We start from the raw sequence: 19,616 nt of genomic DNA on the forward strand, positions 1-19,616 counted from the left end.
TCACTAAGTCTGAAATAGTGCGTGAGATGCCGTTTGGTGTCTTCTTTTCCTAGTGCTCCTTGTTGCCATGCTAGTTGTTGTTAGTTGTTTGCAGTAGAGCTCCTTGCCCTCTTCCGTGCCATGCCTTGCTTGAGCCTACCGGAGTTGTGTAGCCGTAGTTATGGGGCGAAGAAAGTGCTATGTGGCTGTTTTTGGCAGTTTGTAGTCATTTCTTGTTTTGCTCGTAGTTTTCGAACCGTAGCTCCGTTTTGATCGTGTCCTACATGAAACTTGCTTAGAATCTCGTGTAGTTTCTTTGTCCCTTGCTGTTCGTATGTTTTGAAGTACTCGTAGCCGTCGTAGCACACATTTTGCATTCATGTCATCATATCTTGCGGTGCTTGTATCTTTTGAACCGTAGCTCCGTTGGAGATGCTCTTTATGTGTAGTTTGCTTGCCTTGACGCGTAGAATCATGTGAGCCTATTTGTTTTGCTGTTTAAAAACTAATTAAATGCATTAGTTCAGATCTGGACATAATTGTAAATTAACATGTGGGGTCGTTTCGGAGGTGTTATATGTCATTTCCGACCTCATTTAAAATGTCTAGATAGGTAGTTTAATTTCCGCTTCACCTCTTGCATGTTTGACAACATTAATATTGCCGTGTAAATAACCAGGATAGAACTAAATAATTAACGTGGAGTTCCGTCGATATGCAACTCGTGCATATTGAACTTCACTTAATGTGTAGTTTTGATTGTGTGGAACTGTCATGCCGTGACTTGCATGTATTCAGTAGCTCATGCATCATATGTGTAGTGCATCGTGTGGTGAATTTCGTGTATTGATGCTTGTTTCCGGTTTCCCCGTCTCGATAGAGTTCCGCAAGCGTCTCGGATTGTGAGGACCCGTTCGACTACGTCAGTTCGTCTGCTTCACGGAGGCATTCTTCTTCCAAGCGGGATTCAGGCAAGATGATCATTTCCTCAGATACCATTACTATCATTGCCATGCTAGTTTTATCGCTTCTATCGATTATGTCTCGTTGCCTACCACCTGTTAATTATCAGCCTCTCAACAATGCCATGAAACCTTCAACCTGTTCAACCTAGCAAACCACTGATTGGCTATGTTACTGCTGGCTTAACCCTGTTGATAGCGTTGCTAGTTGCAGGTGTAGATGCTACCATGTGAAAGCATGGGTTCCTTGTTTTATCACCATATTTAAATGCTATTTAATTTAATGCACCTATATACTTGGTAAAAGGTGGAAGGCTCGGCCTTTCTAGCCTGGTGTTTTGTTCCACCTTTGCCCCCTTTTAGTTACCGGCTACCGGTGTTATGTTCCATAATTGAGCGCTCCTAACACGATCGGGGTTGTTATGGGGACCCCCTTGATAATTCGTTTAGGCTTAAAGCTGGTCTGGCAAGGCCCAACTTTGGTACTACATTTGCCTAATCACCTAATAAAAATTGCATAGGGACCCGCCGGCACCCGCGGACTATTTTAATCAACCCCCGGGCCAGTGCTCCTCATGAGTGTTGGTCCACCCACCTAGCAGTCGGCGGTGCCACCACGGGGCAACTCGAGGTTTGGTTCCCGTCCACTTTGCATAGACGGTGTGTCCTGAGAACGAGATACGCGGCTCCTATCGGGTTCGTCGACACACCGGGTGGCCTTGCTGGATTAGTTTTACCTTTGACGAGATATCTTGTGCATCGGGATTCTGGTGATGCTTTGGGTAAACTCAGAGTTGAGGTTTTTCCACTAGGGAATCCGACGAGATCGCGAGCTTCGTGATTGAGGATTCCTATGCGGCTTGTGGTAATTTGTGATGGACTAGTTGGAGCACCCCTGCAGGGTTTAATCTTTCGGAAAGCCGTGCCCGCGGTTATGTGGCAACGTGGAAACTTTGTTTAACACTGGTTCTAGATAACTTGAAGTTAATTAATTAAAATATGCCAACCGTGTGCGTAACCGTGACTGTCTCTTTCGTGAGTTCCTTCTCCGATCGAGGACACGGTGGGGTTATGTCTGACGTAGGTAGGTGTTCAGGATCATTCATTTGATCACCAGTAGTTCACGTCCGTTATGCGTAGATCTTCCCCCTCTTATTTCTGGTACTCGTAAGTTAGCCACCAAATATGTGCTTAGCCGCTGCCGCTACCTCACCACTTAACCTTGCCTCACCCATTAAGCTTTGCTAGTCTTGATACCTTTGGAAATGAGATTGCTGAGTCCCCTGTGGCTCACAGATTACTACAACACCAGTTGCAGGTACAGGTAAAGGTTACGTGACGCGAGCGTGTTGATTGTTCATTTGGAGTTGCTTCTTCTTCTTCTTCTTCATCGATCTAGGATGGGTTCCAGGACGGCAGCCTGGGATAGCAAGGATGGACGTCGTTCTTCTTTTGTCGTTTGTTTTCGTCCGTAGTCGGACCCTGCTCTTACTCTTGATGATTATGTAATGTACTGATGTGACTCTGATGTAGCTTATGGCGAGTGTAAGCCAACTCTTTATATATCTCATCTTTTCAGTACATGTACTTGTAACGATATCCATTCTTGCGACACGACGAGATGCGCTTCTATCCCTGACGAGGCCCTCGTGCCAAATTGAGGATAGGGTCGCATCTTGGGCGTGACAATAGTATTTTCTCTGCATAATATAAATAAACTTGGACCTAAGTTTGATACTAGAGTATTTGCCAAACCATGCACAGTACTTTTGGGGTCTTCAATACTTTGCCAAGTTTAATGTTGACAAACTTATTCTGGTTGCTGAAATTTATGCAAATGATTTTACAGAGACTGACTGGTTGTTACTTAGAATTGACCTTCCAAGATTCCTTAGAAATATAAGGAAAAGTGAGGAATTTAATGGATATTCGGATGTTTCCATCCTTGCTCTATTGATGGTTCAATCAACAATTTAAGGGAGGGGGCTCCAGACTTACCGCGGAGGTGCTCGGGGGCGTCGGGCGGAGGCGGCAGTGATGTCTAGTGAAGGCGACGGCGGCGGCGATGACGTCTGGCGGGGCGGCAGAGACGTTAGGCGGCGCGGCAACGGGGATCAAAAGGAGGACGGGATGGAGTTGGGATCAACGGGAGGACGAAAAGGACGATAAGTTTTTACTGCGTTAGTCGGGAGATTAGTGTTGGCGTGGGACTAATGGGCCTAACGTGCCACGCCGAGCCTAATTTGGCAACGCCAGCACTAAGCAAACAGCTATGGTGTGCGAATTTGGCCAATGTCGACACTATTTGAAAATATTAGTGCTGACGTTGGTGATAAATGGGGTGCCACAAACAAGAGTTGTGGCTAGCCATTTTCTCCACTAATGTAATGAGATCTTAAAGGGAAATATTCAGTTGATCACAACAAGATAGCAACGAAACAATATCATATGTTCCAACTAGATTAACAAGACCCGTGATACATCAAGATCGTGCCCTCTCAAGAACACGAGAGAGAGAGAGATTGAATACATAGCTACAGGTACATATCCTCAGCCTCGAGGGTGAACTACTCCCTTCTCATCTTGGCCTCCGCCGGGATGATGAAGATGGCCACCGAAGATGATTTCCCCTCTCCGTCAGGGTACTGGAAGGCTCTAGATGGATTTTTTTGTTGATACAGAGAGTTGCGACGGAGGAGCGGAAACTCTCTCTTTATTTCTGGGGTTTCTGGTTTTTATAAGATTTTTCAGCGTTGGAATCACGTCAAACGAAGCCACGTGGGCCTCACAAGCCATCAAGGCGCGACCTAGGGGGTCACGCCCTGTTGGCTTGTGCCCCATAGTGGCTCCCCTCCGGTGGTTCTTCGCTCCAATGTTGCTTATTTCCTCCAGAAAAATATATAAAAATGTTTCAGGCGATTCTGAGAACTTTCATTTTCTGCACAAAAACAACACCATGATAATTCTGCTCAAAATAACGTCAATCCGGGTTAGTTCTAAGTAAATCATATAAAATGCATCAAAATCATATAAAAGTATTGTAAACATAGGCAAACATGGCATGAATATGTCATAAATTATCGATACGTTGGAGACGTATCACGACCCATGGCCTCCAGGCAGTAGGAGTCTCACAAACACGCTACAAAATATTGCACGAGACCCTAACATCATCACAAGTCTCAGAAACATGCTTCGCTGCACGGTCAAGCTTCAAGAAAATATAAGAGAATCCAGGTTGCGCTTCACTGATATGGACACTTCTCTCCGCTGCGGGAATTCCATCCTATTACATGCGCTAGGGATCGATGCCCGGAGCAACGACCCGACCAACATACAAGGCTGGAACCCTTCGGCATGCAATATCCGATGTTACTGGTTGCAACTCGGCGCCCTTCCCTCGCGGGCTCCGCAAGTGCATGGTCGCCTTGGTCATCACCCCGTCCTCCGCGATCATATGCGAGCATGTGAGATGGAGCATTTCATACAAGACTATGAGGTAGGCACATGAATTGCATGCCATGGCCCATGGCCCAAGTTGGCTTCTGATTGGGCAGGTTTATATGTCAATGGTGCCTATGTAAATGAAACACGCCAGTTAGGGACATGAATATTCTTGGAGACTGAGAGCACAATCATTTTCTCGACCTATAAATTTCCATTCTTTCGTAAGCATGGGTTTGAAGGTATGTCTTGGGTTTAAGGCGTGTCTTTGAGTTTTCAATGGTCGGACCTCTCGATAACGGTCCAATACCATGACTGCCGCCTTGCCGTATGACTCGCTGAATCGGTCTATCTATGGACATTTAATAGTGGAGATCAAGAAGCTTCTGGAGCCGAGGGGATTTATTTCGGTAAAAATTGATTGACATCAAAATAGCGTTGCTCATAGTCTGACTAGCTTTATTAGTTCCTCTCGAGCTAGCATCATTTGTTGGTTGCATCATGTTGTGGACAATATTAAAGAGTTTGTTTTAGCAGACTGTAACATTATTATTGAGGAACAATATAAAAATTTGCTATTGAAGTCCGAGCTCCATGGAGACCTCCATTTGCAAAATTCAAAATTCATCAAAATTCATATCTTTACCTTTCAATTTCTTCGAAAAAATATAGATATCCATGGAGGCATAAAGTACATGTGTGTAAATTTTCAGGATGAAACACACCTATGGGATCGCGTGGATCCCTTTACGGTTCGGCGGAGGGAGAGGATTGCACGAAGAGCAGAACCAACGATCAAGCGCGAGGTTTTTTTTACCGAGGTTCGGGCCGATGAGAAGTGTAAAACCCTACTCCTGCCTTATGTGTATTGAGTGTTCTTGGGCCTTAGCTCAGTAGCGTTGTGCCATGCACAACAGTTACGTACTAAGGATCTAAAACCCTAGAGACCGAGTCTGGAATAGATGTGTGCTAGTTCCCTCCCTAAGTTACGCCTTGGGCCTCCGTTTATATGACAAAGGGGTCCCACGGGGTGCACAGTGGTACAATGCACACGGGGTTGTATAAAAAAAATTCAAGGCTTTCATCACATGACACTATTCATTCTCAAAGTCCATGAATTTGTTTGTTTGTACAGGTCACATTTCGAAATATTTTATCCTGAATTTTCAGATATATATACATTTCATCTTTGCATACTTGCGTATATTTTTTCTAAATGAAATCAAAAGGTTTGAATTCCGGGTTTCATGGAGCCTGGTCACCAAAACACTCAGTGAAACCCACTATTTCACAAAAAAAAGGAAAATAATCTCGCAAAACAAGGAGCCAAAGAAACTATCAAAGGGGAGGCCAGAAAACAACCGAGGCGCCCTTCATTTTCTCCTGCTTTTGGTCCTCTACCGCTTACTTTCTAAACTAAAGAAATAAAATAAAATAAAAATCCTCCGGAGCTTCCCGAGAATTGTTTGTCTCGCCCAAATTTCTCGGATCCGTTGCTCTCCCCACCCCCATTATAAAGGAACCCCGGCTCACAGAGTTCTGACCGTCCCCATTCGGTGCCCGCCCCGAACTCCCAACTCACCACCTCCCACACCCACACCGCGATCCCCCCCACCCCGAACGATGAGCGCGGCGGACAAGGTGAAGCCGGCGGCCAGCCCGGCGTCGGAGGACCCCTCCGCCATCGCCGGCAACATCTCCTACCACGCGCAGTACAGCCCCCACTTCTCGCCGCTCGCATTCGGCCCCGAGCAGGCCTTCTACGCCACCGCCGAGAGCGTCCGGGACCACCTCCTCCAGGTTTGCGCGCGCCACCCATCCCCTCCTAAGGGCTTCTCGCTTCTCGCGTCCGTCGTCGCCGGGATGTGAATATGTGATCTGTGTTTTTCCGTGCGTGCGTGCAGAGATGGAACGACACGTACCTGCATTTCCACAAGACGGATCCCAAGCAGACGTACTACCTCTCCATGGAGTACCTCCAGGGCCGCGCGCTCACCAACGCCATCGGCAACCTCGGCATCACCGGCGCCTACGCCGACGCCATCAAGAAGTTTGGTTACGAGCTTGAGGCCGTCGCTGGACAGGTGAGCGAGCTCGAGCTCGAGCTCGATCGAAGTGCCGCTCGTCCTACTAGATTATAGTATGCCCTGGTGACATTATTTAACGGTAATGCTATCTGGGGAACATTCCCTGGGGACGAAATCCCAGCGAACGCCACACAGACCACAGGATCAAGATCTGATGGTGGCAATTTTTCGGTGAAAAATGCACCAAAATAAACGAAATGTCATGCTTTTTGGTCAAAACGGCCATCACCAAACACTAAAACTGTCGTCCGCACCGTTTGCAAATGCCATCCTGGCTAGCAAACGGTTGCTGGTTATTGCGGTGACATCGTCTAGTTGAAGCAGCACTACTAAATTTTGTTTGGCTTTTGTAGAATTGGTCCAGGTTTTGGTTGACTGGCTTAGAATTTTTTCTGATCCATTATTTAACCAAACAAAAAGATGTTTTATATGAGAGAACCACTTTAGAAATTTTGATCTGAAACCGTAAGTTTTATACAACAGAACCGTAAGATTTGACTGAAGCGGCTGGAGCCTCTTTTCACCAGAAATTGATGGTGTGAATTTTTGTTGAACTCAGGAGAGAGATGCGGCTCTGGGAAATGGTGGCTTGGGCAGGCTTGCATCTTGCTTTTTGGATTCAATGGCAACACTGAACTTGCCTTCTTGGGGCTATGGCCTTCGTTACCGATATGGCCTGTTCAAGCAGCGCATTGCCAAGGAGGGCCAAGAAGAAATCGCTGAAGATTGGCTTGATGTACCCTTTCTATATGCTCATAAAATTCTTCACAAACTTTTTTTTAATCTAGATCTCCATAATAGTTCTTCTGTTTGATATTTTTCAGAAGTTTAGCCCATGGGAGATTGTCAGGCATGACATTGTATACCCAATCAGATTTTTTGGGCATGTCGAGATTGCGCCAGATGGAAGGTAAGCCATAGATGGACACCTGGGCAAGTGCTATTAATAGTTAGAGATGGAGTCTTGTAAGACGTGATGCCATCTAAATTCAAAACGATAAAGCTTCTTTAACTGCATTTATTTTCCATGTTTTAATTTACAGTTTTAGAATCTTTAATGTAGTTCATGCTTGTTTGATCAGACGTTTTGAATATGTATTTTTATTGGTCCAAAAAACCTGAGCGTATATGAGTGAATGTTCATGCATGAAACTACAGTTGATGATGCTTTAAGGAGAGTTGTTGTACATCAGACTGGATCCAAAAAAACTAGCTTTGGTGATGCTTTAATCAGAATTCTTGTACATCGGTCTGGATCCAGAAAACTAGATTTGGTGATGCTTTAATCAGACTTCTTGTACATCGACTGGATCCATTATCACAGTCTCGCTATTTATTTCATTTTATTGGTGTGTATGCCAAGGCCTTTTTGTGCCCCTCTAATTGATACATTTGTTTGCTTTATCATGTGATAGGCGGAAATGGGCCGGAGGAGAAGTTCTGAGCGCTCTAGCCTATGATGTGCCAATTCCTGGGTACAAGACAAAAAATGCAATCAGTCTTCGCCTTTGGGATGCAAAAGCTACTGCTGCGGATTTCAACTTATTCCAGTTCAATGATGGCCAGTATGAGTCAGCTGCTCAACTTCACTCGAGGGCACAGCAGGTGATATGCAAGTCCTAAACTGAGTCACTCAATTGCTCGTATGGGATACATTAGCCAAGACTAAATCAAGAGTGCCTTTAACTCTGTGAATACTGCTCCTGATCGATGGCATCACATACTAAAACCAGTAATTTTATCTTTTATTTAAAGGAAGCACGTCCAATATAACCTGCCCTATGGGATAACCATGTTTTTCTATAGACATCCACGCTCTAACCATCTCATCAAACAACTCGATGAAAAATAACGCTAAAAGGTTATCTATTGTTGTTTTAACAAGATTTTCTTTTAGCTCTGACTGATAAGTGAGGCGTTAATCCATATTAGGTAATAAGTTGAAAATTATTTGTGCTTCCTATCTGTTATCTGTTATCAATGCCAATATCTAAACCAGAAGTAACGACTGTATCTTTTTTCTCTCATTTCGTCATTCATGAATTAGGCAATTAGCTAACTTGATTTAAACTACATTTTACATCCTGTAGATATGTGCTGTTCTTTATCCTGGTGATGCTACAGAAGAAGGAAAGCTTCTTAGATTAAAGCAGCAGTATTTCCTTTGCAGCGCGTCACTTCAGGTAATTATAATGATTACTATAATAGGAAGCTGCACCTATGTCCAACTCGTGTTTTTATGTTTGTTTGAGAAATCATGTTAAGATATACCTGCAACAGTATTTTTACAGTCTCCTTGTATTGTTGCGCGCTGCATCAAATTTCCACCATCTTGCATGAGAAAAATGCAAGATGAAGTTTTTGTTACTTGTATCACTATTATTATTATCATGATCAGACTTTTCAATCCCATTACATTTGAGTTACCCTTTCAGTTACAACGTAGTCTTATTTCGTCCTTTCTAAATATCTCTATTTTTTATCCTCCATGATAAATGTTTGACAAGCATAACTGACAATGATTTTTTTTTCCAGGATATTATTTTCAGATTTAAGGAAAGGAAACCTGACAGAGTTTCAGGGAAGTGGAGTGAGTTCCCTTCCAAAGTTGCTGTTCAAATGAATGACACTCACCCGACTCTTGCCATCCCTGAGCTGATGAGGTTGCTTATGGACGAGGAGGGACTTGGTTGGGATGAAGCCTGGGATGTCACAAATAAGTGAGATTTTCGCCAATATTAGCTTTGCATTATTAACTTCCACATATCTACTCACAAATCTGTCTCATGGTCCAGGACGGTTGCTTACACCAATCATACAGTTCTTCCTGAAGCTCTTGAGAAATGGTCACAGGCTGTAATGAGGAAATTGCTTCCACGTCACATGGAAATCATTGAGGAAATTGACAAGCGGGTAACTCTCAATCCGCATTTACTCTTTCGTTACACCACACTTATGGCACTAAATAACAAAGTTGTGCCATTTGCTTGCAGTTCAGAGAAATGGTAATCTCCACCCGGAAGGATATGGAGGGAAAGATTGAATCGATGAGGGTTTTAGATAACAATCCCGAGAAGCCAGTAGTGCGGATGGCGAATTTGTGTGTTGTGGCTGGGCATACGGTATTCTTATTTTGTTGCCATGTTCTACTACCTGTTATTTCATTTTTCATGTTCTACAGTCTGTTACACGGTAGTTTTGTCTCTATACTCCTACTGGGCCATTTTACATTGTCTTTCTTTTTAAGATAATAAAGACATAGTGAATATCCTCCTACTGGACCATGATTACTATATTTATGTATTGTGCAATTTACTGTATATTGCTCATTCTCTGACAAAACGGTGCTTGCAATCCCATTGTTGTACTTGTTTCTTTATGCTAACTTGCTAAGATTTTTTTATTAAAATGTTATTTATGGGCGCTTCAGTTAGTTCTGGAGCTCTCTGTTTTGTACCTTTGGTGCTACTCCAGCATTGATTTGCCTTCCTGTATCATATGAGGTAGACCATAATGAAGTATACTAAATTCTTCTGACAGGTGAATGGAGTGGCCGAATTGCACAGCAACATCTTGAAAGAAGAGCTGTTTGCAGATTATCTCTCTATTTGGCCTAAAAAGTTCCAGAACAAAACTAATGGAATTACACCACGTAGATGGCTCCGCTTTTGCAACCCTGAGCTGAGTGAAATAGTCACGAAATGGCTAAAAACAGATCAGTGGACAAGCAACCTTGATCTTCTCACTGGGCTTCGGAAAGTATGTGTGCATGCTTCTAATCTTCCATCTCTTTTTGTTATTACCCATCACACTATCACAGTGTAACTGAATTTTTTTAACAGTTCGCAGATGATGAAAAACTACATGCTGAGTGGGCAGCAGCCAAGCTGGCCAGCAAAAAGCGCCTAGCCAAGCATGTATTGGATGTGACAGGAGTCACAATTGACCCGAACAGCCTTTTCGATATACAAATTAAACGCATCCATGAATACAAGAGACAGCTAATGAACATTTTGGGAGCTGTGTACAGATACAAGAAGTTGAAGGTTTGGCTTCTTTCTTGGAATTGCCCCTATTCTTATAGCTTTAATATGTCTCCATTAGATGCAAAATATTCAGTATTATGGTCCTGAAATTGGCTCATGTATCTTGTTAGGAAATGAGCGCAGAAGAGAGGCAGAAGGTTACACCGCGCACTGTCATGGTAGGAGGGAAAGCATTTGCAACATATACAAATGCTAAAAGAATTGTGAAATTGGTAAATGATGTTGGTGCTGTGGTGAACAACGATGCTGACGTCAACAAATATCTGAAGGTATCGATTTTACAGCATGTTATCCCGTCCACAACTTCTTTGGCAGTTGCCATTCAATCCAAAAATATATATAATTCTTGTGGAATGAACATTACTGAAATATTAAATAAACATTCCATTGTGGTTTTTGATTTAATATGAGGTTCTTGTTCCTCCAGGTGGTGTTTATTCCAAACTACAACGTTTCAGTGGCTGAAGTGCTCATTCCTGGCAGTGAACTGTCACAGCACATTAGTACTGCAGGCATGGAAGCAAGTGGAACAAGTAACATGAAGTTCTCTCTGAATGGCTGTGTTATCATTGGAACTCTCGATGGAGCCAATGTTGAAATCAGAGAAGAAGTGGGACAAGACAACTTCTTCCTTTTCGGTGCCAAAGCAGATCAGATTGCTGGTCTGAGGAAGGAAAGGGAAAATGGCTTGGTAAGATATCTTCCAGTGGATTGTGTGTTAGTTATAGGCAATAGTACTATATTCGACTAGCCGGACTTGCAAATAGCTAATCTATTTGTGGTGTTCATAGTCTACTGATTCAATATATATTCTCACCAGGTCACTTATCGGATGGGCTATTAACTTATTCTTTGTCTCACTATGAACAGTTCAAACCAGACCCACGCTTTGAAGAAGCCAAGCAGTTTATCAGGAGTGGTGCTTTCGGTACCTATGACTACACTCCTCTCTTGGATTCCCTTGAAGGGAACACTGGATTTGGGCGTGGTGACTACTTCCTTGTTGGCTATGACTTCCCAAGCTACATTGAGGCACAGGCCCGGGTTGATGAAGCCTACAAGTAAGGATACAAACACAATGTTCCTTTTATCGTGTCAATAGCTTGAATTCTAGAACTAGATATCATGTCAGATATTTGCTGAATATCATAATGCTGAATGTTCAACTCATGCTTCTATGACAGGGACAAGAAGAAATGGATCAAGATGTCCATCTTGAACACGGCTGGAAGCGGCAAATTCAGCAGCGACCGCACCATCGACCAGTACGCGAAGGAGATCTGGGGCATTTCGGCCTGCCCTGTTCCATGAAGAGGAGAAACGGTCAACGGCGTTGGACGATGATGCTTGGCAGTAATAAGGATCTTATAATGGTCCCCGGTGAATAACCCCTGCTTCCGTTGTAGCTGAGAAGAATGAAGCAACGTATGAAGCCTGCTGTGTTGCGTATTCCGCTGCAGTTTTGAGAAGAAGTAGCGCTGAAAAGTGTGGCGGCATGCCACGCCCGTAGGAGAGCCCGTTTCAATTTTTGGTGCTCAGTTGGTTTTTGTTTTTGTTTTTTTGCGGGAATGATGCTCAATGAAATATGGAGTGGAGCGAAGAGGTTGATTGAATGACAATTTTTGTTTGGTGAATAATTTCATGTAGGTCTTTGCATAGTTTGCAACTCCTTATATATACGAAATGTGCACACCTGGAACATTTTCCTTGCCAAAATTGCTCTCTTCTCATTAAAAACTACAAGCCACACATAATAGGGTCACAACACTTAGGTTGCAATTAGTAATCGATTTCAGAAACAAAAATGAAAATGAATAAACTAACCTGTATTGATATCAAGTCAGGAAAATACCTTGAGAGACGTTATGTATTTGATTGCAAAATTAACTGTCACACTCCACTATCAACTAACTCAAAACGTAGGCTGTTAACATTTCTTTCCTTTTATTCCCTCCATTATTTTCTTTCTTTTCACAAGGACACGCCAAAGCAAAAGCACGGCGTGTCTCAGCTTGATGCACCCCCATTATCCTTGAAGGAATTTCTTAGTAAGGTTAGTCGCGGGGTCCTACCCCCTCTGCTTGGGACCCTAAAGCATTTGCGCAAGAAGGATGATGCCTCTATCCCCATTATCCTTGAGGAATTTCTTAGCAAGGTTACTGGCCGGATCCCATCCCATCTGCTTGGGACCCCAAAGTCTTTGTGCAAGGAGAAGGATGTTCCTCTCGCCCCGAGCGGCGTAGGGGTGTCTGGAAAAGAAGAACATTGCGTGCAACATCCTGATGGCCAAGCGTGCAGAGTATATGTTGTCGGAGGTTTTTGATGAGTTGCTATAGGTGTGCAAAGTGAAGGGTGATGAGTAAAGGATGAAAGCCTACGTGGACATATACAAAAAACACTTTCACCGCAAGTGATCGCATCGTTGAGTACTTTGGTGCGCATTGCGAGGAAGTCGAAGCCGGACCTTGCAGAATGTTTTCACAAGATAATGATAGCCCATGATGCTTCCATGCAGAGGTTGTGGCGAGGCTCGATATGGTTGAGATATGTTGAAAGTTTGTTATTTCTAACAGTGCTAAATATTACATTTAAAGTGGATTTAAAGTTTTGTTCGTTGGTGAATAATCTCAAGAGCTCACTGGTGAGGTCGTTGGTGGCGGGCAGAGACAGGCCCGAGCTTGCCGGTGAAGCCGTCAGCGAAGAAAGAGGAGGGGCGGAGGGAGAGAAGACCGGTAGCAGCGGGAACCTGGTCGGCAAGGTGGGGCCGTCGGTGGCGGGCGGAGACAGGGCCGCTTGCTGGTGAAGCCGTCGACGAAGGAAGAGGAGCGGGGGCGGAGGGAGAGAAGGCCGGCGATTGAGGGAGAGAACGTCGGCGGGGGCGGGGACCTGGCCGGCAACGATAAAGGGGCTGGGGGCGACGCGGGCAGCCGGCGGCGGCACAACCCTAGCCCTCGTCGTTGCATTCCCCCGATGCGAACATGACGGATCGAGCGGCTCTGTCTCGGTCCAGCGCTGGAGCCCTTGGTGGCATTTGAGTTGTAATTGGTTGATAGGATAGGGGTACACTTCTAATTCAAAATGTTTTCTTTTGAAGGACTCTCCATAATCTTGAGATTTTGGAAAAAAAACAAGTATTTGAAGATTCTGAGATTGCACTAGGATTCTAGAGAATCCGGTCGAGATTTTGGAAGCCTAGTCAAGTTCTTTTGGCTCAAGATTCTTGAGATTGAAATTCTCCATAATCAGGCGAAAAGAACTGGGCCCTAGTGTCTTTTAAAAAAAAAATAGGTTTTCACTTTGTTTTCCTTGATAACCAAGAAATATTGAGTTTTTGAGTCTGGATTTTCTTATAAACCGAACCATCTCTCATCTTAATGAAATGCAGGAACCCCCTGCCCTTGCTCATGACAACCGCATGCACACCACGGATGCCGCACCACATCTCGGGCCGCCGTCCCGACATGTCGTCCAACCGACCGCGCTAGGACGCATCGAGCAAGTCGTCAATCATGCCGCCCACACATCTCAAGATTGTCACCGAAGCAATGGGACTACAACCCTACCTCATGGAGTTGCTGCCGCACCGGAACCCGAGACCGCTGTCTCGGCTTACAACAAAGATCCCGGAGCCGCTGCTCCGGCGTACACCACTGTAGGGTCGATAGAGGGTGTGTCTAGAGGTGGGGTGAATAGACTACTTGTCAAGATTAAAATCCTAGCCTTTTCCCAATTTTATGGTTGACAGATTTTAGCAACTCTAACAAGTCTAGTATACCCTACACATGCTAGTCAACATATATGGCAGCGGAAAAGTAAAGACTTTGCACATGTAAAGGAGTAGAGTTTAGAAGATCAAACGCAAAGAGGTTGACACGGCGATTTTTGGCATGGTTTCGATAGGTGGCGCTATCGTACGTCCATGTTAGTGGAGACTTCAACGCACAGAGGATAACGGCCGCGAGAGTCCACGGAGGGCTCCACCCACAAGGGGTCTACGAAGAAGCGGCCTTGTCTATTCCACCACGGCTTCTGCCCACGAAGGACTAGCCTTACTCATGGTAGATCTTCACGAAGTAGGCGATCTCCTTTCCCTTACAAATATCTTGGTTCAACTCCACAACACAAAGTAGGAGGCTCCCAAGCGACACCTAACTAATCTAGGAGGCACCACCCTCTAAAAGGTAATAGATGTGGTAGAACGATGAACTCCTTGCTCTTGTGCTTCTAAAGATAGTCTCCTCAACACATAATCGCTCTCTGACAGAATAGGCATGGGTAGGAGAGATTGATTTGGTGGAAATCAACTTGGGGAGGCTAGAGATCAAGTTTCAAATGATTGGATTGGAATATCTTGGTCTCAACACATGAGTAGGTGGCTCTCTCTCAGAAAAATGGATCTCGCAATGAAGTGTGTGTTCTAAGTTCTTCCTCTGCGAATGAGAGGTAGGTGGAGGGGTATATATAGGTTGTCCCCAAAATCAAACTATTACACCTAAAGTGGGCAACTCGGTGACACCGAAGTCATGAACTTGATGGTACCAACTTGCACTAAAGGCAGCAACTTTTGAATCTCGGTGGAACCGATATACACAACTTGGTGACACCGAAAAGGTGGCTAACGGTCAGATGACACAACTCGATGACACCGATACTCAAACTCAGAAATTCTGATTTTACGTACCGAGGTAACAGAAAGTTGGTCACCTAAACTCGATAGCACCGACATGGTTTCGGTTGCATCGATTTGGTGGCTTTGGCTAGGGTTCTGTCTGAGATGAAAATCGGTAGTGCCGAAATGAGAAAGTTGGTGGCACTGATTTTGTGTATGAGGCTCTGGACAGAATGGTTAAGTGGAAAAATGACTGAGTATTTTTGGTGGCTATCTCTAAGTACTTGAGTAATCAATTCATTTTAATACCTCACGTCCTTTTAATAGTATTGGCTTTCCTATGAACTCAAAAGTGATTTCTCACAAACATAAAATGAAGAATTTTCTAGCTTGAAGCTTGGGCCAATCTTATTCCTTTTTTCATCAAGGGGCATCTCCACATAACCCTTTAGCCAATGCCCTCTATGAACTATTGCTGAAATATACTAGGTAAAAATGTTAGCCCAAGAGACAATATATGTTGCCATGAATTATCAAAACCACCAAGGGAGCATATGTGCTTTCAACCACCCATGATGCTCGAAGAAATCAACACAACAGCCAAAGGGTACCCCTCCAAAGCGACGCCCCAAGGAGGTTACGTAACCGCCGCCATCACCCACTCCACAAAAACTGCAGTTTGGTTTTTCACCCGAAAAAGCCGTACACAAAGAGGATAGGGACCTCCGAGACATCACCTTCAAGGAGATAACGACGCACGTAGACGCCGCCGCTACTGCAGAAAGGCTTTCGCGTGAGCTCCACCTCTCCCGGTAATGTGCCTGCGGCTCCAGAGCACCTAAGACCATCCCGAGCCAAGCTCGTTGTGCAGTGTGATCCCATTATCAGCCACCATACCACACTTCACGAGGATCCATGGCAGCTCCACATGCCACGGGAATCATCGCGCTTGCCACGGTCAGATCCGAGCATGGAGTGCCAAATCCACTCTCCCTGGCCACTGCCTCGTCCCTGACGTTGCAGCAGTCGGCCCGGGGTCGCCACCACGACATCCTTGAACCTGCTTTACCGCTCAGCCAAAGCCCGTCTGGCCAGCACCCGATGCGGTCACCACTAGCGAGAGCTCTTCCTCCTTCGAGCCTCCACGCCTGTGCATGTCCACCTTCGTCCTCGAGGAGCCTAGCATTGCTGCGCCAAGCCGTCGCCCCTGTCAGATCCGTGCAAGCCACGCTCGCACCTCCCCTTCACCCAGGCCCAAGCCTGAGAGTCCCTGTCGATACCAAATCAGGGCGCGACATCCCTCGATCTACCACGCACTAGTCCGCAGCCAGCACCATCGCGACACGGGCAGGAGCACCGCCAAAGGTCCGGGTCCGCCACCCCGGCATCCAGTTGCCGCGAGCACCGGCCGCCGGCCCCAGCCGCAGTAGCCAGCCTCCAACGGCTTTGACGGCGACCCCCACGCGAGGCAGACACGAGGACCGCATCCTGCTGCAAGACACGCCACGACCGTGTCATCTGTGTATTTCAGGGAGAACAAAAAAAAAAATGCATAGGCATATTACTTATACGCATTTGAAATAAATTAAGTGTTATGATTGTTTTTTCTGCACATGTGCACCCAATATCAGGTAGCATGGATCAATCTCGATAGGTATAACTCGCAATAATTGATTGAATTCTTTGGTAGATAATTTAGATGCCATGGCGAGCATCAAACACACTAAACTACAATGCTGATCATGTCTCAACTTATATCAGATTACCGAAAGACTCGCTTTCCTAATACAACAACCGTGTATTCTATACTCCAAAAACATTTCACTCTAAACAATCGCTTCTTAGTATACATGTGAAAAATCAGTTGTGATCGACAACACCGTCACTAATACTCCCTCCGTTTCAAAATATAAGACCTTTTAAAGATTTCACTAGGAGACTACATAGGGAGCAAAATGAGTAAATGTACACTCTAAAATATGTCTATATACATCCGTATGTAGTTTATAGTGCAATCTCTAAAATGTCTTATATTTAAAAACGGAGGGAGTACATCCTTTGAGAAACAGTGGAAATAGCAAAGTCCATTTGCGGCATTTTTTCTTTTGGTGGATCAAGGGCAGGAGACAAAAAATGCAGCTAGGAATTAGAACAACCAGACAAGTAATTAATATGCTACAATGGTGGACCCTCATGAGAGCGATCGCACAAAGAGGGAAGAGGGTGGGGGGGGGGGGGGGGTAGTGTTTTGCCTGGTTTGACTGTTTTCAAGTTTTGACATTTTTCCTATTGCCGGCGTCGATAACGGTAGGATATATCCGCGTATCGCCAATACCCCTGGCAGTAGGGTGGACGTCCTCCCATAAAAAAATATAAGTATCAAATATAATGATTGTACGCGTCTATCATCGGACACCTTGACGGTAGGGTTGCACAGCCTACCGTCAGTATGTTTGGAGATAGGGTTGCGTCGCGCTGATATGAATAAGTTGTCTATCGTCAAAGGCTTGACGGTAGGTTGGTATATACCCTACCGTCATCGACCATAACGATAAAAAAATGCTAGATAATTTTTTTAAACAGAGGTCATATCTCGCTTAGTTTTTGTAAAAGGATAAAAACATTGAAATTTGCCTGAAGGGATAAGAGACGTGTACTTGAGCCACAGATGGCACCACTAGAATGGCATCAATGGCCCCGACCATAAGAAGCAAGGGCAACATGGACTATCAGAGCAACTCCAATGGGGTGACCCATTTCGTCCGTCGCCGTTTGTTTGGATCCGTCCGGACAAAAAAGTCGGCCCAACGCGCCAACCCAAACGGATGGGCGTCTGCTTTTCGTCCGCCTGCCGACCTATTTCCGACCCAATTTTAAGCCCGATTTGGATCGACGCGGACACAAAGCGGACGCGGACGACGCGGGCGTACTCCATCCCCTGGTCCGCTAGTCCGTGGCAGATTCGTCGTTCTTCACCCCTACCAATAGCGCCGACAGCTAGCCCTCGCCTCGCCCCCAGCCCGTCGCCGCCGCCGCCCAGTTCCAACGCCTCCTCCCGTACCTGCCCAACGCCTACCCACACCGCCGGACCACCGTAGCTTCCTCGACGTTCGTATGAGTGAGTCTACGTGACTAGAGTCATTGTACATATTCTGCAAGGCTGTGGTTGCAGTGTTTGGCCCTGAGTACCTGAGAGAGCTGACAACTGCAGACACAACCCGCTTGTTGACGACCAATGCCAGCCGGGGCTTCCTAGAGATGCTTGGCAGCATAAACTGCATGCACTGAGATTGGAAGAGTTGTCCTTTTGCTTGGCAAGGCCGGTACAAGGGCCATGTCAAGGCTTGCACTGTCATACTTGAGGCCGTGGCCTCTCAAGATCTCTAGATCTCGCACTCTTTCTTTGACATGGCCAGATCGCACAATGATATCAACGTGCTTCAACGATCGCCGGTGTTCGCAAGGCTTGCCGAAGGCAACAGCCCGCCGGTCAATGTTAACATTAACGGTCACAACTACAACAAATGATACTATCTAGCTTACAATCTCCAACCCTGTTGGAGAGAAGAGAAAAAATATTTGTCCAAGAGCAAGAGAGTGCTAGGAAGGATGTCGAGCGTGCCTTTGGTGCTGCAATCTCGATGGGGCATAGTTTGGTATCCTGCTAGAACTTGGAGCACCAAGAAGTTGTGGAAAGTGATGACTGCTTGTGTGATCATGCACAATATGATCGTAGAGGATGAGCGCCCGAAACGTCTCCACGATCAAGGATTTGAGTTTTAGGGTGACAATGTGGTGCCTCGCCATGACGGGGAAGTGACATCGTTTGCATAGTTCATCCAATTCCATCATGAAATGCGTGATTGGAAAACTCATATTCAGTTACAAAATGATTTTGTTGAGCATTTGTGGGACCATGTTGACAACTAATAGGTGTATCTTTTAAATAATTTAATTTTTATTAGGCTTGTAAAACTTTGCTATATTTTATTTCGGTTATAAAACTATGCTATTTCGTTTGCTTTTGAAAAAAAAATGTATTTAAAAACCGGCGGTTAGCCGGCCAGGCGGACAAATATGGGTCGACGCGCTGCCTGCCAAACTTTGGCGAGCTTATGCTTACTTGAGGTTGATAATGTCATACAAGTTCTTTGGAGATTGACATTTTAGATGGACGCAATACAAAGCTCTGGTTACGAACTTATGATGATATATTGATGCAGAAGTACTTGGGATTGTATATATACAAGTCGTGTGATTGTTTAAATCTCGGTGCAATGTTTAGAGCCTTCAGATCAAGGAACCATTCTCGTTCTGAGCTCACTCCATATGATGTGTGGAGAATCTCAATCCCTGAAATTGCACTACTAAAGCTAAAGCTACAGTAATTAAGTTGCGTGACTAAAATTTGTGCAATTTTCAGCCTGCAGGTTATATGGGCTCACTTCAAGATGAGCATGGTTGAATGTTGATCCAAAGAACAATGTGG

General features: G+C 45.0%; 1 protein-coding gene across 1 annotated transcript; it reads left to right on the forward strand.

Moving 5' to 3' along the window:
* Positions 1-5,993: 5,993 nt before the first annotated feature.
* Positions 5,994-12,176, forward strand: LOC123444878 (alpha-glucan phosphorylase, H isozyme-like). Its single transcript, XM_045121758.1, is given in 15 exon segments — positions 5,994-6,185; positions 6,290-6,469; positions 7,032-7,241; positions 7,243-7,382; positions 7,888-8,077; positions 8,563-8,655; positions 9,008-9,192; positions 9,268-9,385; positions 9,466-9,594; positions 10,013-10,231; positions 10,315-10,518; positions 10,629-10,787; positions 10,946-11,209; positions 11,389-11,579; positions 11,703-12,176. Coding segments are annotated over 15 exon segments (2,586 nt in total). The 5' UTR covers positions 5,994-6,008; the 3' UTR covers positions 11,830-12,176.
* Positions 12,177-19,616: the final 7,440 nt, after the last annotated feature.

The sequence above is a fragment of the Hordeum vulgare genome, chromosome 3H (assembly GCF_904849725.1).
Source record: "Hordeum vulgare subsp. vulgare chromosome 3H, MorexV3_pseudomolecules_assembly, whole genome shotgun sequence".
Classification (NCBI taxonomy): Eukaryota; Viridiplantae; Streptophyta; class Magnoliopsida; order Poales; family Poaceae; genus Hordeum; species Hordeum vulgare.